This window comes from Streptopelia decaocto (genome assembly GCF_964273445.1).
Source record: "Streptopelia decaocto genome assembly, chromosome: 5".
Classification (NCBI taxonomy): Eukaryota; Metazoa; Chordata; class Aves; order Columbiformes; family Columbidae; genus Streptopelia; species Streptopelia decaocto.
The window spans coordinates 11,334,891-11,361,077 of record NC_138659.1 but is presented as its reverse complement, the minus strand read 5'-3'; the positions used below and the strand labels follow the sequence as shown (position 1 = coordinate 11,361,077).

The following is a 26,187-nucleotide window of genomic DNA, read 5'->3' as shown; positions in this document are numbered from 1 at the left end:
GGAGGCCTGTTTCCTTCTGCACTGACAGAGTCTTTCATGAGTTTAGTACAAACAGCAACATGGTTTTTATTTTTAAATCTTTATCTTCGCTTGGAATATAAAGACATATATTGTGTGCGTGCCACTTTCTGTGTATTGCTTCTCCTTTCAAGTTTTAGAAAGGAACAGTAACTACATGTGACCATTCTTCAGGATTTTTAAGATTTTATCATGGCAGTGTTATTCCTGTTATTACTCTGCTACACAGAGATGTTTGCTGCTAGATTCTGAAGGATTTATAAAAGAGATGAGGCTCGTGATAACTGATTTATAGGAACACAAAAACAAAGTGCTGTAGCAGTGGCAAACAGAAAAGGCAAGGGAAGGATTAGAAAGATGATCTCCCACGTCCCCACTTCAAGCCAATTGCTAGACCTTTGAAACATTAATACCCAAGACCCACTTTACTGATCAACTCTACTACATGAAATACATCCATGAGATTATATATCAAAACCCAACATGAAATACATGAAACATCTATTGTTGGTATTTGTCCTGAAGCTTATTTTTAGATCATGTGCTATAATCATGTGCTGACTATAAAAAATTAAACTCAGTCTGATCATCTCTGACCAGCAGAAGGCAGTAAAAATCACAAAATGGAAAAAACCACCAAACTTTCTTCATGAACCCAAACTTGTGCCATTGGGATGCAAATACAGGGAGAATGCGGAGAAACCATCCTGCTATAGGATGTTAAGCAATAACACCAGCTCCAGACATTGCACAAATGCAAGTCATGTTCTTCCAAAATCCTGCACTGTTGTTTGGTTGGTTTTTTTAACCCTTGGCTCCTAATACAGCCAATAACTACTTTTAAGCAGCTTAAGACAACAGACAGATTAATGAAGAACCTACTTTACAAAAGACTAAAAACCAAACCAAATCCAAACCAAACTAAACAAATGAAAAAACCCAAAGCAAACCCACATGCCCCCCCCGCCCCCCCCCAAAAAAAAACCCACACCACCACGAAAAACCCCAATCAATCAATCAATCAAAAACCACCCAAAACCACCTCAGCCTAAGAGTGAGAGGAGATGTAGTTACTCTGGTGTATTTCTAGTAAAAGAAATTGAACCAGAAAAAACTGTTGGCATGTGAACAAACACATTTGCGTTTAGGCTGGAGATTTAAGTACTATAGGGGCCTCCAAAGAACCTGGAGATCTGCGAATCATTTTGCTGCAGTGGAGTCAAGAGATACAAAAGAAAATAAAATTTTACAAAAGGCAAAGCACTTTGCAACGGCAGCTGCAGGCTCCGTGCAAGGCCGATGCCGGGGCGCACCCAGGGCCGAGGCCTGACGGCGGGTCCACCCTTCCCGCGCAAATCCTCCAGCCTCCCTCCCTGCGCCCGCCTCCCCGGGAGTTGGTTCCCGGCCGCAGCCCAGCCCGGCCCCTCATCCTCCCTCCTCCTCCTGCTCCCGCCCCGCCGCGCCCCTTCCTCCTTCCTCACAGGAGCGGCCGAACCGCCTTCCCGCCGGACTTCAGCTCCCAGCATGCCCCGCGCGGGGCCGTCGCCCGGCCCGACTCGCTCCGGCCGCGGCGCCCGCCGGGACCTGTAGTCCTGCGCCGTTCCCCCACGGCTGAAGCCCCGGGAGGCCGCTCCCGGGCCGGCTGCGCTGCGGAGCTCACCGGGCGGGTAAGCCATGGCCTCACTTTCTTCCGGCTGCGGGAGGCTCCTCCGCTCCCTTTACGGAGGCCGCGGCGATGGCGCGAGTAGGCAAGCGTTAACCGCCCCACGCCGGCGGCGGCTCCGTGAGGGGTGAGCGAGGGGGGACGCGGGGCGGGGGGAAGCGCAGCGCGGAGCTCGGCCCCGGCCGGGGGAGACGCCTCAGCGGTGGCGGTGAAGCGGCGGCCGCTGCCGGGTGTACCCGCAGGCGGTGTCCCGGGCCCGCCGCTGCGCTGCCGGCCCGCCCGGTGGTGTGGCTTGGAGGGGCTCCCGCCGAGCCCCCTCCCGGGGTGTGCATGTCCCGGGGCGGTTCGGGACCCCCCTCCCCGGCCGCTCGCTGACAAAGCCGGTGTGAGGATACAAAGAGCCGGAGTAACGAGCGAGCAGAGAGGCGGCTGCTCCGAAAGCAGCTCTTGCTTGGCTTTAAATCCTGGATGGGTAAAATGTTCGGTCTTTGCTACAGGATTTTTGTTGTTGTTGTTGTTGTTGTTGTTGTTGTAAAGCTGTTTTCTTTCTGTTTTTTCTTCACCTTCACAAAGCGTCGTTTCTAACTGTCTTAGTATGTGCTTATAACTGGAAAGGGCTTACTCCTTAAAAATGTCCTTTTGGTGTTATTTTCTGTCAGAGACTCCTGTGTGGGGTTTGTTGTCATCGCTACTCGCTGGGTTTCTTTTCAGGTGGAAAAACTGAAAGGGGCCTTCATTCTTAAATTAATTAATAAGGACAGACACATTTGGACTTAATTCATCTGTTTTGCCATGGACGGTTCATCAGGTTAGGTTGCTTTTCTGTTATTAACAAAAACAAATTCTGTTGTCTGGGAGGTTTCTTTTCCACCATTATTAACAAACAGCCACCTCACTGCAATCATCCCCCCAGGTGACGGGGGGTCCGAGAGGACAGGATTTCATTTTTCATTCAGAGCCGTGTCCTGCCGCTCTGCGAAGTGATGTTGTCCTGGTAATGTACGTTCTGGAGAACTCCTTAAATGAGACAACTTCAGAATAAAACCATGAGCTTTAGATTTAATAACAGTGGCTGCGTTGTGCCCTTTGGGCTTGAATCTGTGTTCCTTGTGACCTCCTCCTGATGCCGTTCCATTAATTTCAGTGGAACTGTTACTAATGCCTTCCTGCATTGATGGGAAGAGCCTGTGTTTTTCCAGCGGAGTAATACATGTGCCTGTTTTGTGTTAGCATTCCTCTTGCAAGTTCAAGTCTTTAGCATAATGATAGGGAAGAAATATAACTAAATCAAAGAAAAATGTGCTGTGATGACCACTGTCTTTTAAATGAGCTTCTTTCTCATTTCATTAATTTTTCCTTCAGGCCCTTTTGGAACTGTAGAGTTTGTTTCATTTCTAATTTTAGCCAGAGGGAGCTTTTATAGGTGTTGCTGGACCAAACACATTTTCTGAAGTTGTTCATCTTAGCAGCTTTGCCAGCGAGAGTCAGTGATATGGGTCTATGCAAAGGAACAAAAGGCAAGAAATTGAAACCCAACCTTAAATGGTCTTTCTCTTCCTTCCCCTCCCAAATCCCAGTTTAACACAAGGCTAATCCAGGTAGGGTTGTAGCCATTTGTTATTTTCACTGGCAAAGAAATGTCAGTCTTCCTCTACATTTGTGAGCTTGCATTGCCTATTGTTCTGGCAAAAAGTTGTTGACAGACTTTTATGAAATAATACACTGGAACAGCTGGAAAAAAAACATTCTGGAGAAGGCTTGGTCAGCAGACCGCTGTTTTCCTTGCCCTGCCTACAGATCCCCAAACCACTATAGCTGTGTGTGGACCTTCAGGCTCTGAAGACATTGGCACCCCAACATCTTCACACTTTCTTCAATTGCACCGGTCACGTTTTACTTACGTGGTCACGTTTTACTTACAATGTGCTCCCAGTGGCGAGAAGTAATGTGGTTTAGTCTTCATCCTGCTTTTGATCCCAATTCAATGGAGAATAACACCTGGAAAGGTAAATACAGTTCTAGATTCTCCTTTTAAAGTAAGGCAGGTACGTATAGCATCAGTGATGGTGCATTCTCCCAGTCCAAATTTATTCATTAAACCAGACAGTTCAATTTTGTTCACATCGTCATGTGATGTTATCAGAACTTGGCTAGAAATAGGTGAAGGTTGCAGTGCTGTACTACTATTGATCAATATTTGGTGTCCCACAGGAGCTCCTGCTGAAGTCGGGGCTCTTCATTTTTCAGCTATCTGTGCAAGGGTTTGGGCTGCAAAATATCACCAAGGAAACCTCCTGTATCAACTCTTCAAAGCAAACCATCAACAGAGTGCGGTGAAGGAAGCTTTATTAATTAATAGCAAAGTTTCTTTTACTAAGTGGTGCAGGTGGACTACAAAGGGAGTTCTGTCCCATTTTCTCGCATTTCTTAAGAAGACGTTTAAAGGTATTATATATTCTTTCTGTATTATTACCAGCTTTGCTTACTTGGAATGTGAAATCCATCTTGCAGTTTAGAAAGAGTCAATAGAAGTGCATTCCCTCCCACCTCTCCTTTGGAAAATGTATAAGCGTTTTTTACAAAATTAGTCTGCACTGTAGTGATTTTTACCACAATTTTACCACGCTTGTGATACAGCTGGACTACTGTAGGTAACACAATCAAACCAGAAGAGCCTTTCTTGCACTGCAAGTGATAATTAGGAGAGATATAAACACTGATTTTATGACAGTATTCTACTAATCTTTTGATGTTACCCCTGTAGCAAGTTAACTCCTTACAAAATTATGTCACTGTTACTACACACCTTTTCAGTACTACACATTTTCTGCCTTGTACGTGTACAGCAAAACATCTTGCACATCGTCTTGCAATTCCTCCAATGCTTGTAAACTTTGGCTTAGAAAATTCTTGATTAGAAATCTGAAACTAATGCTGTTTTTAAAATCAAGATTTGTTTATTGGTGCTCAGGACCCCTGATGTGGGAAAAATGTGCTTATTGCGTTCTATTCAGGAGAAAAGAACAGCATCTATTCTATTTAGTGAGATGCACTGTAGCTCTTAATTTCTCTGCAAATTAGAATGAGTGTACTCACGTGCCAGCCCAGGTTACACACTCTAGATTAGTTTGTTGTGCAATAGAGAGCTGTTGGAGAACATTAGATTTTATTTAGCTTTGTATAGTAATTTTATTGGTGTATATTTGGAATTAAATGTTTTTATTACTTATTCATGGAACATGTGATTGCTTCTCAGTCCCCAATAGTGGAGGATTCTGCAAGTTTATTGCTGTTTCTGGTCATGTTATGCTTAAGTACCTAAGTGGTGATACTATACCCTGTGTTCTCAGTGCCTATGGATATGTTTATATTTTTGTTTTTACAGTAGCGGAATTGAACGTCTTACAAGACAGCGATGGCTTTTTCTCTAGAATTTGAATATGGAGGCCACAGGGACAGATGAAGTAGAAAAGATAAAATCAAAGTTTATGTCTGCATGGCACAACATGAAATACAGTAAGTGAAACAGTGTATGGTAAGATCCTGTCTTGGCTGCAATGAGTGGAATGTTTCTTGTTGACATGAATGGCATAATGATTCAGGAACTTAACTACTGCTTGGGGACATTGTCAAAACCTCAAGCTGAATTCTGGCCCTTTGAATTTGTACACCATATTATACTGCCTTTTTTTGTGTCCAAACCCTGCAATTTAATTTTGTGATGAAGTATGCTTAATCAATCCCCCAGGAAGAGCAGGACTCCTGCATTTTCACTGCTCAGATGTGACGCTTATTGTGTGTTACGACAGGAGTTGGAAACCTCACAGAATCAAGCTATGCAGTAATGAATTCACAACAGAGACAAAGCAACTTGTGCTCAGCTTTAGCATTTCTGTATCCTAACAATTTCTGCGCAGCAGCACCATTGTATTAACATTCAAACATTCCTATATGGGTAACATTGTTACTGTTAAACCAGAACTTTAATTGTGTTTTGTAGAACTATTACATCTTTTTGTTATTTATGCAAGCAAAACCCAGTTTAAGTACATTTTCTCTGTATTCCCCTTTCACGGGTTACCTTTGGCTACCATATACAATTAGACATTCCTTTTTGGAATAATTTAGTCACAAATTTGTAAATTTTTTTTTTTTTGCATCTATTTTAGGTTGGGTGTTGAAAACAAAAACTTACTTCAGTAGAAACTCTCCGGTCTTTCTGCTGGGAAAATGTTACCACTTCAAAACCGATGGTGTGTACTTAGCACTTAACTCCTTCCAGTCTTATTCAGTAGGAGCTCTTTGGGCATACTTTTAATCTTCCAGAAAGAACCTCATTACCAATTAAAAATGTAAATAAAAAAGCTTAGAAAATACTCGTTTAAATGTCCAATACCAACACCCATGCAACCCATCCTAACCTGCTATATTCACATTTTACACTGAAGTCTTGTTCTTTCTGTAAATATTAGTGCTGTAATTTGTGCTTTAATTCTTTGACCTATCAATTTGAGATTTTCTTTCTAAAAACTCCGAAATGAAATAACGACAATACCTGTACAAAGAGTCTCTACACCAACGTCTTTGTTATCGTTGTCCAGTATGCAGGTTTTTTAAGAATCTCTATTTGACCATTTATGTTTAGGTGAATTAAGCATTTTTTTTTAACTTCTAGTAACAGAAGTGCCATACCAACTTATGGCTTAAATTTATGCTTTGCCTTACAGAATCTGGTGAACTTTCTACAGATGGGTCCAATTTTGATAAAATCAACACGGAGATTTCAGGAAACGTTGAGGAGTTTCGTAAAGATTTTATTTCTAGAATATGGCTGACTTACAGAGAGGAATTTCCTCAGATCAAGGGGTCTGCGTTAACAACCGACTGTGGTTGGGGTTGCACGCTGAGAACAGGTCAGATGCTGCTGGCTCAAGGTCTTATGCTTCATTTTCTTGGTAGAGGTAGGTTATGAGCGAAGATCTCTGTATTCGGTGTTCTGTAGAGTGTGTGAAGGTCTTTGTGCAGCCCAAATCTAAAGTGCGAGCTGGTTGTGGTTCTGGACTACTCGTTAATACTGGAATTGTTATTCTGCATCCACGCAGGGATCTAACTGTCCACTGTTCTGTTTCTGAAAAAGGGCATACCAAAGTGTGTCAAAGGAAGATACTGGAAACTCCACAGAAGCTAACTGTGAAGTAAAATACCACAAAAATTCATTATCCCATACCTGGGTATTGTTATTATCCATGCAACTGTCCAATTCTCTTGAGTTTTGCACATTTCTTGAACTCAAGGTGTAGGAATGAGTTCCACAGCGCATAGCTGTGGGCTATGGCAAAAGTGATATTCTTTTATCAGTTTTAAAGTTGTACATTATTCAATTCTTCTAGTATTAATATATTGAGTTAATAGAAGGATTCTAATCTAACTTCAATACATCATTCTTTGTGTTGAAATTTGCACTATTTCATTTCCTTTCTTCCCCTCATGTACTTACAGAGGAACTTTTCCATTTTTTTCCTCATTGTCTATCTCAAAATGCTCTCTGTGTCACAGCTGTTTCAAAGAAGTAGCTTTAGGAGACTTGGAACAGTTTCTGCTTTCCAAGACCAAGCGTGCGTGTCCTCCCCATTCTTCCAAGCTGAGCCATGTCCTGCGTAGAGGTATTTTTGGTTCTCATGATTGACCACGTTTTCTGTCCATCCTCTTCTCAATCCTTTTCACAACCCACCACATTGCTCCTGTCAAACAATCGGTCCTGTCCTCTGTCACCACTGCTTGTCGTCAAAATATGGGCCTGAAGCCACCAAGGCACGTTAGTTGGAGAGAATACAGTATATTGTTTACTCAGCCTTTGTTGGATCCCAGGAATACTTTCGTAGACAATAGTTGTGAAAGCCCGTTCTGATAATACTTGGTACTTGCTGTGCAGATATGATGTCAGCTGTGAACATAGTCCCAAACAAGCTGCACCACAAAGTCATCTTTCTTGGCAGTGTCATGACTGGCCTGTCAGATTGGCTTATCGAATGCTCATTTTGCTGTAGATGTTTAAGTCATAAAATGTACATTATCCCTTTCAACTCACTGCAATCATCAAAATGTATGAAAATACTTCTGCTGAGAACACAAATCCCTTAAACATAACTTTTGTTATACATACATTTAAAGAAATTTTTTTTTAAAAATCTGATCAGAAGAGACTACCTGTGAAGAGGAATGTGTAATGGCTCATTCTGAAGTAACCCCGAATGAGAAGGATTTATATCTTTAACATTCATAGTTACAAAGCATTCCTTGCACTGTCCCCCATGCATCCTAATTTGGAAAGTGATTTGGTGATTTCAGAGCGCTAGTGTTTCTGTGGCAATCCAAATGCGTAGAAAAATGGAATGTGTATGGTCTTTCCGGACTGCTTTTCTCATCACCTAGTCATCTGACAGCTGGTGAATTATCTTTTGAAAAGCTTTTTATGAGGTCTGGGTAGCTTTTGAAACATATTTAAGTGTTTACATGAAGTTTTCCATCGCTGTTTACTCTTTTCCCAAAGATGTTTTCATTATAGTTTAATGGTATTGTTTCTGTTACAAAGCAAAACTCGACTGCCGTTACTAGCTGGAATACTTAATGCTTCCACGGCTACGTGGAATGTTCCAGGTATTGCTGAATGATGTTTTAAATTAGTTTTTATTTTAAATATTAAGGTACTGGTAAGTTCTACTTTGAAATGCCTGTGCTTAAGACACTGACTTAAATATAGCAAGGCCTGTGGTGTTAGGTTGAGCCTATGCCTGGGTCTGCAGTGAAAAATTAACATGAGGTTTCACAAAGAGGTGGCAAGAGGCATTGATGCGGGGTGGTTGTCACACAAGAGCGGCTGACATGGATTATGGCCATTACCAGCAATACTTGTGACATTACTGGAGCCCTAAATTAGTTAGAATTAAAATATACTTGCCTCTGTGCTTCCTCTTTGTTTCTCAAGGACTACTTTCAGTATGAATGATGAGGAGGGCTGCAGTTCTTGCTCTCTGTCAGTATTAATTTGAACAGGTCCCTCTTGCTGCTGTCATAGGAGCATTTGGAACCTCCCAGAGCTTCCCCAAATCTGGCTAACAGAGCAAAAGCATGCGTGGGGTTTGTGGGGTGTGTTCCTTTCCTTGCATGCAGCAGCCTTTCCCTTGCTCTCCAAGCTGTTGGGTGCAGACATTCAGGGTGTGTTGTTTGCTGTGATCCAGAGGTTTTCCTGAATGCTCTGTGTTGCAAGTACTTGTTTGAACTCGTGGGAGAGACTTTGAGTCATCTGACAAGGGAGCATCGCTGCTCTCTAGATGTGCAGAACCATCACGCTGCAACGCAAACACTGCGTGTAGGATACGTTGTCAGAGAAACCTTTAGAAATGCAGACTGTAGATACTGTGCTGAATAATGTTTAAACAAGTTTGTCTTGTAGTCTGGGTAAATAATTCACAAATTTAGTGAATAAAGGAATCTTTTCTATTTTTCTGCTGATCTGCTTTGACATTTTGCCAGGAAGAACCGTTTGTTTTTACATGAATAAAATTCCTCAGGTTTGCCTATTAAAAAAACAAAACAAAACAGAAGAATTAAAAAGCTTTTGAAACTTGTTGTTTGACATGGGTAAAATTTTTTAGATGATACTTACTACGGAACTTTTGTATTTTTAATATATAAGATAGTTCTAACCTGTGCCTTGTAATCAGGTATATCTTGTATATCTTAATTGATTGCAATCGTGGAGTCTGACCTACTATCTCAGCCTAAATCACTAACAAATGTACTGTTGGTAGTATTTTGTTTCACCTGTTTCACCTGTCATTCAGCAGAAAATCAAAGCAGGTCGTACTCTATTTGAATTCTTTGTTTACATTTTAACACTGACATTTGCATCTCAGCATGTGAAGTACCTACTACTGGTCTGAGGAACATCAGGGAGAAAGGGATGTGCTTTGCAAAATATACCAAGAAGTTACTATTAAGGCTAATATGCCTCTTAAAATTTCTCGCTGCAGCCTGGGTCTGGCCAGATGCGTTGGACATCGACAGTTCAGATTCTGAATCATGGACGGCCCATACCGTGAAAAAGCTGACGGCATCATTTGAGGCGTCGCTTACAGCAGAAAGAGAACCCAAGATCCTGTCAAATCATCATCGGGGAACACTGAAGAGAAACTGGGATGAGAGTGAAAGGAGAAATGAAGTTTATCACAGAAAAATAATTTCTTGGTTTGGCGACTCTCCACTGACAGCTTTTGGATTACATCAACTAATAGAATATGGAAAGAAATCTGGAAAAATTGCTGGAGATTGGTATGGGCCTGCAGTCGTCGCACACATTTTAAGGTAAAAATACCATTATTCGTTGTCGTTACCATGCCTCACACATTACAGGAGAAGCATTTCAAAGCATCATGAGGTTACCACAGCTTAATTGAGCATCTAACTGTTCATTATTGGCTTTGTAAAATGTCCATATTAGTAGCAATTCTAGAGATTTTTCCTGACTTCCTGTACTTTGGGCAGTAGGACTCCCAAGTATCTCTCCCAAACCTGGGGTTTTAAGTAGAACTGCATTTAATGAAATGTTCTGAAAACTAACCACTCTTTCAACCTTGGAACATGCATAACATTATAGATTTTTTTATTTTTTTTTTTTTACTGTAACCTGGGGGCTGTAATGTACTGATAGTGTAATGAAATGTCAGAGCTAAAATTGATGTTTTCAGCATTTCTTTGCACATATCAAATTCTTGTGAAACTGTAAATGTATGGGACTATTAATATTATAATTATATCACAGTAAAAGTAAAGGGTCTGTGACATTCAGTGCGGTTAAAAAAAAAAAGTCGAAAGTCAAATTTCTCCATATGATGTGCCTTTATGTGACATTTCTTTGAATATTAGCAAGTTTTGGTTTGGTTTGGATTTTTTTTATGCTTATGTTCTTAGTAAATTCCAGTTTACCGATTAAACTGAACGACTAATAAGTCATTTAAGGAGCAGAAGCCAAAGTTCATATATTTATCTACATACACGTCAATAGAAGAATTTGATACTTGATATAGAAGTTTATTAATCTAAAGTGAATCTGTACTGAAATAACCAGCTGTGCACGTGTGCGCATGTGCAAATGCACAGAGTGACGTGAGAGGTTATTTATGTGTTGTTTTCTATTTTTTTCTGATGATAGGAATTTTCAGAATTCTTTTTGCTTGCTTTAAATTGCAGTAGCCCCTTTACCTAATGGGAGCGGGGTGGGATTTGGTCCAGAATTCCATTCAACACAAACCCTGGTGATTTCCAGCACTGCAAAGGTTTCCTTTCCGAGATGTCCTTTCTCTCCTACAGCAGCACTAGCAATGTATAGCTCTCATAACTTGAGAACGACTGTATTAAATGATTCCTCAAAATATATTGTGAAATAAAGGGATAGTGACCATTTAATGCAAGTGTGTGGTAAAGTCAAAGGCTAATCTTCTATTTTGAACAGTTTAATTTCTTTACAAATGTTGTCCTTGACTGATGATCATGCTTCAGTCTGTCGACATGCATTTTCTTTTTAGTTTTTAGGTCCATTACTCTTACTCTTTTGAGGATAGCCTAATACTGACATTATCTTTTTGCAAGTTTTGGTGAAGCCTTACAGCTTTTTATGTGCTGGCCTTTATTTCCATAGACATGAGGTGCTAATCTGTGCCTAGTTACATCAACTGAGGTCAACTAAAGAGATCTATCAAGTTGAAAATAATATTTTTGTCAGCAAATTTAGTTTTTATTACCCCAAAAGAGTTATAAACAGAAAGAAATTAGGTAGTGAATATGAATTTCATTGTAAGCTGATGTGTTTCTTTGGGCTCTTTTTTTGTGGTTTTCATTATTTCTTCTAAGTAGCCAGTCATTGTCATCTTTGCTTCAGAAAAATGTTGCCATATATGATGAATCTTGGTAGCCAGTGTTTAAAAACAACCAACCAACCCCTCCACCTGTATTTAGCAGGAATGAAAGGTGTCTTGAATGAAACAAAACAAAAGAAAAAACACAACCAAAACCGCAACCCCTCACTCTGCCGCCCCCCCCCCAAAAAAAAAACCCCAACAAACCATTAAAATTAACCTGTTTCTAAAAATCAAATACTTTGTCTCTTTACTGTTAATTTCTTTAAAAACAGAGATGAGTTTAATAGTTTTGTGTTTGTACTTAGAAAAGCTGTTGAAGAAGCGAGAGACCCTGAGCTACAAGGGGTAACCGTCTATGTTGCTCAGGATTGTACAGGTAAATGTGATTCTGTCGTTTTTTTGCAAATATTTTAGATGCTTCTTATGCCTTTCAGTAAGCACTTACCAATAGAGCTCTAAAGGATAAAAATAACTCAGAAATGGCTCTACATAATTGACATCATGTAGACAAAGGGATTCTTGATATATGCAGATGTTTCTTCTCTCGGAGAATCAGGCATCACACCTTGAAACTTCATACATCGCCTGTTTGGTATCTTATAGTCAAATTCCACATCCAGCAGGATAACTTTTTCTTATCTGCCTATTGTAACTTTCTATTTTGTATTTAAGAACTTCCCTATCTTATTAAAACAAAACAACCAAAGAAAATAAATTTAGTTCTGTTAGAGTAGATTTGTTAGTTACGTTTTATGTGTCTTTTGCATCACAGGATTCTCTTTTACCCATTTTTCTAGAGGAAAAAAAACACTGCCCCAGTCTCTTAGAATAATAAGAAGTCATTTTTTTTCTTGGAGTTCACAGCTGTGAGCAGGACAGTGAACCAGAGTCAGCGTGACCTTTCTTCTGCTACAACGTGGTATTTTAAATAATCAATAACAGGCAGAGGAGCTTAGAGCTCTGCGTGTTCAAGAGCAGAAAACAATGACTATATAAACTAAATGTGTGCTGGAACTTTACACTGAGGACTATAATCTTTCAAATCTAAGCACAATGTATTAATTTGGTAGCTGTGTTCAGATGCTGGAAATTTTGGTTATGTCATAACCCATCTCTGGATAGGAGAGATGAGACTGACATCCCTGGTTTTAAAGAGATATTGTTTAATCATATGCTACAAAACAGTTTCACCTGACTTAAAATGACAGTGGAATCTTTAAAAATGATATTAATTTTTTGCTTTTTTGTTCTGGTGATGATTTTTCACATCTCTCTTGGTTTGGAGGGCCTAAGCAGTAATACTACATTAAGTCTTTTAACTCATTTTCAGTGACTGTGTTGTGTGAACTTTAGACAACAAACTTGAGTATTTATTAAATAATTTGTCTTTTTTTTCCTTTAACATATAGATGTTTCTGTTAGTTATAGGCTTTCAAGTTTTCAATTACTCCTTTTAGAAGTTTTTATCAAGTGAATAAATATTTATTGGTTTTCTACTAACCCACCCTTCTGCGTTTTCCTGACAATGTAGCTTATCTCAGCAGCACATGACAAAATATTGCTGAAAATAAGGAGGAATAACACTGTTTTCATGAGTCACTCAAGAGTTACATTTCAGGAGGACAATAATATTTGGAAGGATAGTAGTTTTAGTTTGTCAGACCAAGTGACCACATGTTGCAGGTGTGTCTTTGCAAAAGCCAGCGGTTATCTTTTAAAAATGAATATTTTCGTGTGTCTCCTTTCAGTCTACAGTTCAGATGTTATTGACAGACAGTGCTCTTTTATGGATTCTGGAGAAGCAGACACAAAAGCTGTAATTATATTAGTTCCCGTGAGACTTGGTGGTGAGAGAACAAACATGGACTACTTAGAGTTTGTAAAGGTATGAAATAAGAGTTCAATCATTTTTCAAATTGTAGCACCAGGTGATATGAAAAGCGACTTCATGATGGTAATTTTCTACCTATTAAATGTGTGGTAGTGATTTTACAGTTGAAGGTTGTAAAGTTTGACTTTACAGATTTTAAATTTCCCTATTACAAGATCAGACATAATTGCAGAGCACATGATGTCCCATGGTAAAGCAGCGATAACTGTCCTGCTCCTAAAGTAGCTGCCTGAAAAGACATTAATGCAGTGGCTCAAATTACAAATGGTAATTTAGTTACATATGCTATTAGAGTTGTCCTGTATTAAGTATCAGACAGCATTTTAAAATATAAATATACCAAATTCCTTATTCTGTTTCTTGTTTTCTTAAATGACACATGGTTTAAGGTTGTTGCTTGTACGTTCTTCCCATCTTCTTTCGTCTTTTTCTCCCTCTTAAGAGAAGGCTTAGAATTTTTTGATATCTTTAGTCACTGCTTCAAGTGTTTTTTCACGATGGGGACATTAGGATGAATATTTCTAAGGACGGCAATGGAGGAGTTGCAAGCGCTGAACACAAATAAAAACAAACTGGAAAAAAGTAAAACTCAAGGAGAAAGCAGAGGGGAGGAAGGTCTGTGCTGTCTTCTTTTTTCAGCTGAGCTTCTGCTCAGGGTGCTCACGCCTGAGGATCTACTGAAACCCTGGCCTGGAGCACAAGAAAACTTTCGTTAGGGAAGAGACTGTTCTCAGCCTTGCTGCTTTATTGCTTTCCATGCTGCTGTTTTTCTGTCTTTAAATTCTTGTTTTAATTTTTTAAAATACCACAACTGAGTAGCATGTACAAAATTTGACAGTCTTTTGCTTTGTTTTTTTTGTGACTGTGTCTTCTCTGTAAAATTTTAGGAAATATGTTTGCTTTTTAATGGCATGGAGAGACAGAGTAATGAAGCCTTTTATTTAAGTGATGAACTAATAAATTGTTTTTCTCTCCTGATTCTTTTCCTTGTATTTTCAGACAGTTAGTTTTGGAAAGTTTTGGTTATTTTCTGATTAATTCTGACAACAGAGCTAAGATAAGCCCGTAGTCGCAGACCTGATCTACAGCAACCTTACTTTATTTTCAATAGCTGCAAAAAAAGCCTTCGAATTGGTCACGTCCAGGAAAACACACAGTGCCAGCGTGATTTCTGCTGCTCATTTACGATGCCTGGTGCTGCCTTTTGCAGCCTGTTCTAATGGAAACTGTGATAAGAGGGATTTCAATTGCAGATATTAGTCACTCCAAGCTCTATCTTGAGTGTTCACAAGAAGTGACTAAGTTTCTTGGGGTCTGGATTTAAGTTAAAAATGCAGATTTTAGAATGTAGTATAAGAGGTAATTTCTACAAAGGATTTTATATTTATGGATGAAAATTGATAAATTTTTTATAATTCACTTTTACAAGAAAATTCCCAGAGATTAAACAGTTATTCATTACTCTAAGTAGCTTTGCTGCCTTTCGGTTTCACTGGCAGAGGACGAGTCCTCCTTTGCTGTTTCAGCCTTTGCCTCTGATGTGCCTCAGTGTTCTGGAATGCTCAACCATGGAGAAGCCCTTTCTAAAAAAGCCTTCTCATTCGTATTTTAAATAAGCAGCATTTTCTCTTAACCTGGAGAAACCAGTCTTCTGGATTGGTGTCCCCGTTTGGGCCAGCATCCACATTTTGGGACCCAACACTCGTCTAGTGCCACAAGAAAACCACTGTGATTTATAGACATGTCAAGGCTGTTCAGTTTTCAGAGTATTTAATAGTCTTTGGCTCCAACTGCATTACAACAGTTGGGCTCAGCTTTTCCAAAGTGCTCAGTGCTGGCAAAATTCAGCTCCTGCTGGTGGGGTAACTAATGGAGAACTGTGTTAAGGCAAGGCTGAATACTCACTAAAATCTTCTGCTAAGAAACAGAACCTCATGAAAGCAAGAACAGTAGAAACAGGTTGAAGGGGGAGAAGGAGGAAAGTCCTCCTTGCATTCTTCATCCCTTTGCTAAGTAATTCTTCCAACAGAGGCATGAACAAGGTTGATTTTTTTTTTTTTTTTTTTGTGTCCTTGTCTGGGATGCATCCCGAGCCTGTAAGGGACACAGGAATTTCAGTCCATCCTACTACTGAAATGTTCTCACCTTGGCAAAATTCCCTGTAAACAGGTGAATCCTTGTCTGCAGCCCTAGAAGATATATCCATAAAATCAATATTTTAATATGCAATGATAATCCTACTAGGTTTGTGTGCTAAGATGGACATGGGGATTACAGAACCCAACTCTTACAATTGGAATGACCAGGAATACACTGGCAGCACTGGTGGGACTGTGGCCTGTGTCCCAACTCTCCCTGTCCTTGGTGGCTCCAGCTTTGCGGGAGCTGGAGCAGTGGATTTTGTCCTTCACACCTCCAGGCTGAAAAGATTCCTGTATTTCACCCCAGGTCCCTCTTAACTCTCCCTGGGTGGATTTACATCTCTTTCTCAAAGTTGCCACATGCTGATGACTCCAATCCTTCTATCCTCCCAGTCAAAATCCAGTAAGATTTATGGGGCTTGTCCATTGTGTGTCTCTTTCTCCTCCCATATTTTGAGCTGCTGTTTTTAGAGCTGTATCTTGTAATTACTCTTGCTTCAACTGGCATTTCTGCCCGTGATGTAAAAGTTCTTACTCTAGACAGACTTTTACATTTGAATGCAAAGAGAAGAAAGCCCCCAGGGCCACAGAATGTATAATAAATGTATGTGAACTCTGTAAATCTGAATACTTCTCTAGCTTTTGAATAAGCAACCTGTACTCAACTTGTATGACACTATGTTTTGTCTCCTCCCTGAAAACACTACTGCTGGTTCTCTCAGTGTATGAGCATCATATAACAAGGGAGGACTTGGTCTGAAATACCTGGTGGTGTGTTATCCCTTTGGTCAATTGTAAGCTTCTAAAAATTGAGTCAAGTCCCAGAAAATCAGTAAGTTAGTCTCAAAAAAAAAAGGCAAATATATATATATTTTTTTTGCCTAAATAGTAAAGAAAAAAGCAAAGATTTTAATTCAGTTTAATACTTATTCTGTTTAACACTCTACTAATTATTTAATGTTCTACTTTATAGGGAATTTTAAGCCTTGAGTATTGTGTTGGTATTATTGGTGGCAAACCCAAGCAGTCGTATTACTTTGCTGGATTTCAAGGTTAGTGTTTTAATACATTATGTCTCTTCAATATTTTTATTTAAGAGTTAGGAAGTTAATATTGAACCAGTGGGAAATAGCATGATTAAAATAGCAAAATGAGTACCTTATTAATTCATCATATCTACCCAAGTCCAGTCATTTGTCATTTATGCGTATAGTAATTGGATTCTGTAAAATGTACACTTAATTTCCATTGTTGCATAAACAAGGCATAATTCATCTGTTTCGCCAAACTTCAGGAGCCTTTGCTGTTACTATCTGGCAGTTCTTATTTACGTATTTACTTTTTACTGGTTTAAGTGGTGTTAGTTGATGCTGAAATGACAAGCAATATATTCTCCCTGTCAGGATGAAGTAGCATGATACATTTTTCATATGCAAACTCCAGAATATAATTGTGTGTTTGTAAAAGTAATTTTATCACCAAAAATTAAATGACAGTCTCATCACTTTATAAAAATTCTGCTTATACAAGCATATTTGATTATGCAAAAGTTAATCTGTCCTGCAAAAACCTGTGCTTCAGTCAATGAAGATCAGCCTGGCAAGCACTTACTTGCTGGCTTTTTTTTTTTTCAGCTGTTCTGCATAGAAATTGGATTGTAAGCAGTGTAATAATAAGGTGTTTTTTGAATTACTTGTCTTCTGTTTTGTCCTTGTAGATGACAGTTTGATTTACATGGATCCTCATTACTGCCAATCTTTTGTAGATGTCAGCATAAAGGATTTCCCTCTTGAGGTAGTGTGGATATAGACCTGGCACTGTTTGCTTCCCATATGAATCAAACACTAATTATTTAGAGATGTTCTAGCTAGCTGCATCTTTATGGTTTTACAGTTACATGTTATTTATCAGAGTTCTGCCCTTCTTTATAGGCTTATAATCAACAAAAATGGCCAGAGGTTAAAAAAAATCAATGTGAGATTTTAATTTTTATTTCATTAATCTTTGTCTGTTTCTTTATAATGATAAGAAAACCTCAAAAAGAGATGATCACTTCAGTAATCTCCCATCAAATAAAACAGACAACATTTGGAGATCTTAAATCAGAGTTATTTGGATTTGGTTTTGTTAGTTTGTCCTTTTGGTCATTTTGTATTTTAAATTCAAGTTGCAATCAACATCATGGAGAGTATTACTGTAGTATTCAATAGCAGGAGTCAGTTGTCAGTTTGGAACCAGAGTTCCTATAGGTTTATCTGCTGATTCTTTATCCAGGAATTTGTAATATTTCTATACTGAAGTAGGTGGGTATCATTTTAAATGTAACTTCTGCTCCTAACAACTTTGCAGGTCACTTTTTTAGCTTCATACAAGTGGAAATTTTTGAGGCTTATTGCTGAGGTTTGTGGCTGATCAGATGAATTTTATTCAGGTCTTCAGAACTGTTTATTTTAATGTTTTATTATTATTTTTTAATGAAGCTGTTTTTATGGAATAGCGGTTTCCAAGAAACCGACAGGTCTGAAATGTCCGTGCTGCATTTGTTCTTTCTTCCCCCCTATTCCTTTCTGGGTGCATCTGGATGCAGTGAGTTAATCTTTTCAGGCTACATCTAGGTCTTAAATATCATGCGTGGGGTTTTTTTGTGGGTTTTTGTTGTTGTTGTTTTGTTTTGTATTTTTACAATAGTGTTTTCCCTTTTCTTTAACCTCTTGCCAAATAACTTGCACTGAAAATAGACAGAGCTAGAGGAGGTTATGAAAGAAGTCAATTTACAAGTACCATGGGAAAACATTCTCAGCTGCAGAAGTGTGTGTTCAATAGCCACAGTACTCACAGGAGAAGTTCTCGGTGCCATCCAGACAAATTCTCCTTCCTGATCTTGTGTCCAACTTCCACATGAACTTCCAGCTTCCTTGGAGCAACTCTACACTCAGTGGAAACTCTCTGGCTGTATCCCTGGCTTAGGACAGCACCAACTGCTCCAGGACAGGGGTTAGTGGTAGTGGTTCCTCGTGCCACTGTGTTCTGAGCAGTCAAATGCTCCTAAAGATGGAAACACAGCTTCAGAAAAAACATATCGCCTGTAAAAAAGGAAGAGGAATATGTTATTTATCTCTGCCACCGCTGAAATACTAGTTACTTAACGTGGAATTCTTAAAGTAAGTCCTGTAAACAGTGGAAGTCACACCTGCAGAACCAAGTAGGTGATTTTAATTGACTGTTGACACTTGGAATGTGATTCAGTGGTGTGGAATGAATCCTCATGGCTTCTGGTTTGTGTAGCAACCAAGAGTTAACTTACTCTGAGAGCAGTGGAGAGAACTGCAGTGGGCCTGTCGTTACGAAAAGAAAGATCCATTGACATACCCTGAGGTGCATCACAATATCTTAATCAAAATACCATCAAAAAGTATTTAGGAAAAGTGCTTATATATACATACATACATACATACATACATATATATATATGAAAGGAGTTGTACAGGGCTAATGTTAAATCCTAGGGCCGACTTAAAGCAAACACTCCATATTTTTCAGTATTTATGTTTAACAAGATGCTTTAATTAGCATGATGTAATATAGAAGATTCTCTGGAAAATGAGAGGGTTCTGAATTTTAAAAAGGAACATAGCAGCAAAATCTATCAGAAAATATCCTAAGAAACTTCAGTTATTTTTAGAGATGCCTTTAGCTTTACCCTGTTGAGATATTTGGAAGAAAAGCTGGTGAGTCCCAGCTCTATCAATTCGTGTTGTGGCAGCGGCCAGAGATTATAACTGGGATCCTTGCTGCTTTATGCTAATAACTGTAGTAAAATACGGTGCCTTTTCTGAAGATTTTACAGTTTAATTGGGTAAGGCAGATGAAAGGTGGGAAGGGCACAGAGATGCAGAGCTGAAGTGACTCCCTTAAGGTCACACTGTAGCTCAGTAGCCAAGCTAAAAAAATACACATTTTTTGCTTTCTGTTCCCATGACTAATCCTCCAGATTGTGCTGCAGGCTGGTATTAATATGAATTTCCAAATAATAATAAGGTTTAAAAATGTATTTTGAAAGTACGCTAGCTGCCAGCTTGGCTTGATCGCATCCTAATGCTTTTCTGTGGACGGAAAATGTATTGCAATTTAATGCTTAGTGCATTTAATAGTATTATATCTTTGTCCAGAAATGTCAAAAGTAAACAGAAATTGCTTTCTTAGTGTGGATAGTTGCTTGTTAGATTTATCTGTAGGGAGTATTTTCAAAATTGACAAATTGTCCAGAATAAGTTGGAAATCAATCCACTTTGTATTGGCTTCCAGAATCCATTTGTTTGCGGGAGCAGAAAAAAAGAAAAAGCTGCTCTTTGTTGTAGAGCGATTTGTGTAGCGGTAAAGACGACTGCCCTGAGCAGCGCAATGGGGCTGCTGAGATGTCATATGAAAGGCAGGAGCCAGGTTATGTGTTTGATGACTCAAGAATGAATATTCAAAATACAATTTCTGCATATAAAATTTGAACAGAATTAGGAGAAAAAAAAACAGTGACTAAAATCAATCTTGTACAAATATTACTTCTCATCTTTGCTTATATTTTTTAGCAGAGATGTAAGAGAAATACTTCTCAGGTTTGTAATCACAAGTAAAGAATAACATACTTCAGTATGTAAAACTATTACACAGACGGATACTCTCAGATTAGGTAGGTAGTGCTGTCGTCTGCTGTACACTGACTTCTGATTGGCAAAAAAAAAAAAGATAAAACGGGTTTCTAATATCCAGCCTGCTTGATGTCACCTGTCGGGGTTGCTGTTGCTACAGTCAAACTAGATTGCAGGAGGGAACTCACTGGTGTTGGTAACAACTCGCCTGTGTTGCTCCGTCCTGGTGTAGCTGTTGCGTGAGTAGCTGTCCTGGCGCCGAGCTGTGCGCGGCCTCCGCATACATGGGAAAGGAAACGGCGCAGAACGTTCCCTGGGGAATGTCGATCACTGGGGGAAGTTCATGAAAAACAAATCCGTGTTTCAGTGCAGCGGGGTCTCGGTTGCGGCGCGGTGCAGACGTGGCGGTAGCATTGGTTACCAAGCAGTTATAGCAGGATTGTGAATGATTTAATAGAGGTGGGATGGTGGGGTAGTCCTACGTGTTAGGAGCGGAATAAAAAGGATCACCTTTCAGAGACTGCGTGTGGTGATGAAATAATTCCAGTTATGAGACGCTGAGCTTCACCCAAACTACAGTTCCTGCATTACCAGGGTAGAGAGCATACACTTATCTTTTCTCTCAAAATGTGAATCACAAGAGTGAGAAAAGGTTTTTGTATTTGTTTGTTTGTTCTTGTACCACAGCTGCTGATAGTTCACAGCACTGTCAGCATCATCTGTCATGAGAAGACATTTCACATTAGGAAAAAAGCATTTATAAAGCAGAGCATGTTGTTTGTGGGGGTTTTCCTACTTGTGGATTATTGTAATGTGGTTTTGCTGTTGTGTTTTTTGCGGGTTTTTAACCTAAAGAAAAATGCATGAGGTTGGTTTATTCCATTGTGTCTTTTTATAGAGGCTGGGGGAGGAGAAGGGGCAATGGGCGGTGATAGTAAAGCAGTAATTGTAAGATAGTGCAAAAGCTGTTACAAATTCAATTTGCAGGAGAGCATTCACCTCCTCTGCCTTGGGAATATTCATAAAGTAGCACTCGGAGCAGCAAACCTTTGACAGATTTCAGACTAACGTGGTGTTGTGTGCAAGTTGTGGGAATACAGAGTAAACAGCAGGAGGTTTTACACATGTGGAACAGAATGGGATTGCTTGAATGCTGGGGGGGGGGCTGGAAGATAGAACTTCCAAAAAGTTTTAATTCAAGGGATACGATTGTATGTTAAAGCCGGGGGGTAGGGGGGGAAAGTGCATCGGTCTGTACCATTCTCAACCTTAACCATGTATTTCATGTTTTTTAATCTTGAAACTTGCAGTCATTCCACTGTCCTTCTCCCAAAAAGATGTCATTCAAAAAAATGGATCCGAGCTGCACAATAGGATTTTATTGTAGAACTGTGCAGGACTTTGAGAAGGCTTCTGAAGAAATAACCAAGGTAGGTGTGGAAGTTACCAAATGGATTCCTCAGCCGAACAGCGTGTGTGCTGCGAGCGGATAAAGGCAGAGAATCAGCTCTGCCCTTCTGCACAGACATCGTTCTCTTCTCGATATTTATTGCTGCTCTGATAATCGTTCATCCCATCCCGTTTCAGCAGTAGGTGGATGGTGGGAGAGCGCGGGTTGCGCTGGCGAGGCGGTGAGGAGGGTGGGTGGGATGGAGGGCCGGGCCGGCGCTGGCGGCCCCGCGAGGTGGCACTCGTGAAATGGGAATGTGCCTGCGCTGGGACAGCCCTGCCGGGCGCAGAACGCACAGCCCAGCACAGGGGTGGCTTTTCTTTTCTAAATGAACATATTTGATCAAGCCAAAATTGTCTATTTTTTCTTGTTAGTGTAAGTGCTCTTTCTGATGGCGTTTAAATATAAAGCAGTGTGTTTACGAGGGGGGAGCAAGGCATCATCGCCCAGCAAATCCTTCCACTTCAAAAACCCTGGCATAGGGTCATTTAGGTCCAAATGTAATTGACTATTTTTCCCTTGGTTATTACAGCATGTGAGTGTATGAAATACAGTGTTATTACTATGTTTGTATTAGCAAATAACTGTGTTTGTCATTTTAAAAAAATAGTCCATGAAGGGATGCAGCAACAGCAGCAGATGGTCACAGTATTAGTGTTCTAACCACAGCAGTTACCACAACAGTGCAAAGAATTAATGTTTGTAGAGCATTTTGAATGCCCTGTTAAGTGGTATTAGTATTATAGCCAAAAAGACATGTTTACACTTTATACAATATAAACTTTAGTAGATATTCATTTATGCTGAAGTTTTTTCTTTTATTCTTATACAGAGAGGTAAAAAATAGATTTAAAGAAGTAGAAGTTCTTAAGCAACCGATATATCAAAGTTTAAATAGCGAAGTTTCTGTTCTTTTTTGTTTTCCTATCCTATCATGTATAAGAAAGAAGGTAATAACATGGTAAAAAGGCTGATCCAAGCCATTATCCTGGCATTTTAGATAGGAGTTCCTTAATATTAGTGATAGTATTTTATATAAATATATTTCAGGCGCAGTAAGTTTGAAAATAGAGGAAAGTTTATATACAAATACAATTAAGAAACATTCTAAGATCTTTCAGTCTTTCACCTTTGATTTTCCCTGCTTTTCCATTATTTTTCCCTTTATTTGCAATTTGAGTGCAATCACTTTGTAAAGCACAGTAGACTCTCAGTGTGCCCTGTGTAGACTAAAAAAATTCAGGTTCTCGCTGCTTTTGTGGGCAATAAGAAATGGGAGAAAAGATTCAGGTTTTATTACTTGAGGATAAACCTGATGAGCCATATATACAGTGACAGAGAAATTAGGGAATGGAAATCAAGGGCCCAAATGGAGCAACTGGTGAAACTCCATCCAAATCACATTCACATTAACCTTTGTTTCTGTACTTGCTAGTTACGCAGCTATTAGTAGTTTGATAATACCTGGAATTAAATAGCTGATTGGCTTATTTACATAGGTGTATGTGTTTAAACTTTTTATTAAAACATTGATTATTGTCCATGCTGATTCTACAATAACAATATCTCCCTGTTACAGCATTCGTACCTGTGCTAGAGGAGAGTGCTGTGGTCATTCATTATTTCGTAGAGTTGTTTTATATTTCTCCAAGAGCTCCAGCTGCACTGAAACCTACAGCACATGGAGGTGATCAGGACGGAAGAAGATGCAGAGTTAGGCATAAAATTAGCAGCTACCTGAAAAAGAAATGGAAATAGATGTTTAATGGGATGTTTAGATTGTGCAATGCTTTTGTTTCAATGCAATGATACTAAAAATAAAACCTGCATTTTTTTTACCTTGCAGTCATCATCAGATAAATACCACTACTTACTGTATTTTTTCATTTCCAATTAACATTTGTCTGTGTTTTACATTGTAGATGCTGAAATCTTCATCTAAGGAGAAATATCCCTTGTTTACTTTTGTGAAGGGTCATTCTAGAGACTATGACTTTGCTTCCAGTCCAGTCCATGAAGAAAATGACCTTTTCTCTGAGGATGAAAAGAAAAGATTAAAAAGATTCAGTACAGAGGAGTTTGTCTTGCTTTAAGGACATTTTCCACCAGATTATTGGCAGCTGTCCAGAACACTTGCCTTTTAAAAAAATAAAAAATAATACATGTATGTGTCCTCTTCCCCCAAAAAGGCAAGCTTGGGCTGAAATTGGTCTATTTTCATAAAGATGATAATGTTTTATATGTTAATAGTCTTTAAAATGTCATTTATAACATCCTTACTAATTATTTTTGTTCATTCCTAGTTGGGTTAGTTTAATGTCATGTTGTGGTAGTGAAGTTAAGATAGTTTAGAGCCAGGTGTGCTAAATGTGCCTGCGTCCTGGCCTTGCCCTCTTCAAACACCCAGCCAGTCCCTGAAGCCTGATTGTGACCCTCATGTCCCGTCAGTCCAGGACAAATCCTGAGCAGTGGCTGCAAGAAACATGTGGGTTTTATATCATGGACACATCTCCATGGGTTTTGAGACCATGTTGTTTCTGTTTAGAAGCAAAATTGGAGTTCTGGAGTCATGTGGGAAGGGTAGAGCTCTAACCTGTCTTTCTACGTAAGCCCGAATAATGGTTAGCGCTGTAATGGTGACACACAGCCCGAGCAGCGCAGAAAGGTAAGTTTGATCTGTCAGGAGTAATTGTCACTTGCAATACTGATATAATTATATAGGCTGGATTGTGAGTTAAGATACTATTTAGCAGTATGATTTTATAATGGTTTCTCATTAAGCTTGCTTTGGAGCCCTAATAGGAAGGGTGAAGATAAAGTATTACCTTTTCCCCCAGTTTTTAAAGGTTATACTATTAATATTAACTGTAACCAATCAAAGCAGCTAAAGACAATTATTAGAGGAGGACAGTGTTTGTTTCCTGATTCAACTCCTATAATCTTGAGGCTTCTCTCCTGTTAGTGCAGCTTTTAAATCAAAGCAAATCGGGGGTGGATGTGAAAAATTCCGGGCTGTGATTTATTTTTATTTTCTTTTTTGATACATGTTATTACTGTACAAATGATAACTTGATGGTGTGTGTTCTCAGATTGCAAACTAATGTACATAAATAATTTCATGTTTTAACAAAGTAAATGCTATATTTAAAATAAGTATTAACACTGCTTGGAAAATAAAAAAGGTGTGAAAACATTAAATGCATGTGCCTTTTATGTTAATATTAGATCCTCTAAGAGTGAATATAATCCTGCATCTAAAACAATATTGTAGGGTATGAATACTCAGTTTATTTGCAATAAAGGCAAATTTTATTGTTGTGTTGTAAACCAAATGTTAACCTATTCTAAGTGCTGTTCAGGCACAGAAGGCACAAATGTTGTCGATCCAAATAATAAGCACCACGTGTATTCATTAAAGCACCTTTTTCCCTTTTATGAGAAAGAAGTGACTAATAGATTGATTTCAGGCAGAACTATATCAGGTACGTAAATGTGTAGGGGCTGGAGTGTGCATTTGCATGTATTAATTGAGTTAATATTCCAAAAAGCCAAAATGAGATTGTGTTCCTTGTTTTGAGGAGAAAACAAAGAAACAAAACCCCACATCATTTGTCTAAATTAGTAACTTCTGCACTGCCGAATCGTACTAATAACTGCCATACTATTACTTTTAGATGCTGCATGTATGCAAGGATGTTTGGCTTGATCTTAATATTTTTCATTAATAGCCCAGAAGAGGGAGTAAACAACATGTTTATGGAATTTAGATGTCAAAATGAGGAGAATTGTGAATGTCAGTGAGAGCGAAAAAATAGAAGATTCCTGTTTAGTGAAGCACAAGTTAAAGTAGCTTTAGCAAAAATAAAGCAAAACTGTTGGGTGGTTCCTTTAGCAGGAATTAGACCTTGAAGATCCTCATGGGTACATTCTAACTCAGGATATTCTGTGATTCTATGAAGATGTACTTTGCTTTCGCATTTAAAAAAAGGCAATCCTATGCTGCATCATTAAAAGCTGCTGTCACAGAGCAGGGGGATATAGGTTCTGTTGTGTACATGCCTGGGTACAGGGGTTGGAGGGAATGGGACTATCTGGGGAAGAGGAGGATGCTCAAGGCAAAGATTCCTGCAGGAGAATACACGGCCATGGAATATTCTCCCCAGAAATGTTAAATTGCCCCCTGTGAGGCTGGTAAGAGCAGACTGGCCCAATGGCTGACACATGCACAGTGAAGACCAATCTGCATTCAGTGGATTAGCTGAATCAATAATGTCTATTCCATTTACAGCTTCTGTTGTTGTAGTAATAATAATAAAATGTAATAAGCTTCAGAGGCGTTCATGTGCAGGAGTCTGCAATATTCGTAATGAAGTTGAAAGTGGTGCTGAGTTACATCAAACTAAGAAAAATATATAGCTGTACAGTGGACTTTTCCCCCCAGTTATGTGGTATTTTAATTTTTTT

The 26,187-nt window shown here is 39.1% G+C and overlaps 1 protein-coding gene across 6 annotated transcripts; it reads left to right on the top strand.

Moving 5' to 3' along the window:
• The first annotated feature begins 1,542 nt into the window (after positions 1 to 1,542).
• Positions 1,543 to 24,921, top strand: ATG4C (autophagy related 4C cysteine peptidase). 6 transcript variants are annotated; one of them, XM_082053569.1, is made up of 11 exons: positions 1,543 to 1,685; positions 5,067 to 5,197; positions 5,851 to 5,934; positions 6,409 to 6,642; positions 9,715 to 10,045; positions 11,904 to 11,974; positions 13,347 to 13,483; positions 16,604 to 16,682; positions 17,348 to 17,424; positions 21,584 to 21,703; positions 23,646 to 24,921. In XM_082053569.1, exons 2-11 carry the CDS (start codon positions 5,122 to 5,124, stop codon positions 23,814 to 23,816), a joined length of 1,380 nt encoding a protein of 459 aa, XP_081909695.1. In that variant the 5' UTR covers positions 1,543 to 1,685; positions 5,067 to 5,121; the 3' UTR covers positions 23,817 to 24,921. The 6 variants fall into 6 exon arrangements, with proteins under 6 accessions (XP_081909695.1, XP_081909700.1, XP_081909696.1 ...); XM_082053570.1 differs by having other exon boundaries at positions 1,672 to 1,808; XM_082053573.1 differs by lacking the exon at positions 1,543 to 1,685 and adding an exon at positions 1,690 to 1,808 and having other exon boundaries at positions 5,070 to 5,197.
• Positions 24,922 to 26,187: the final 1,266 nt, after the last annotated feature.

Bases quoted from the DNA above. Each gene is read 5' to 3' on its own strand.
- ATG4C (XM_082053569.1), top strand. From the start codon at position 5,122: ATGGAGGCCACAGGGACAGATGAAGTAGAAAAGATAAAATCAAAGTTT. The intron at 5,935-6,408 runs GTGTGTACTTAG...TTTGCCTTACAG, and splicing joins TTACCACTTCAAAACCGATG to AATCTGGTGAACTTTCTACA. The intron at 13,484-16,603 runs GTATGAAATAAG...TCTACTTTATAG, and splicing joins ACTACTTAGAGTTTGTAAAG to GGAATTTTAAGCCTTGAGTA.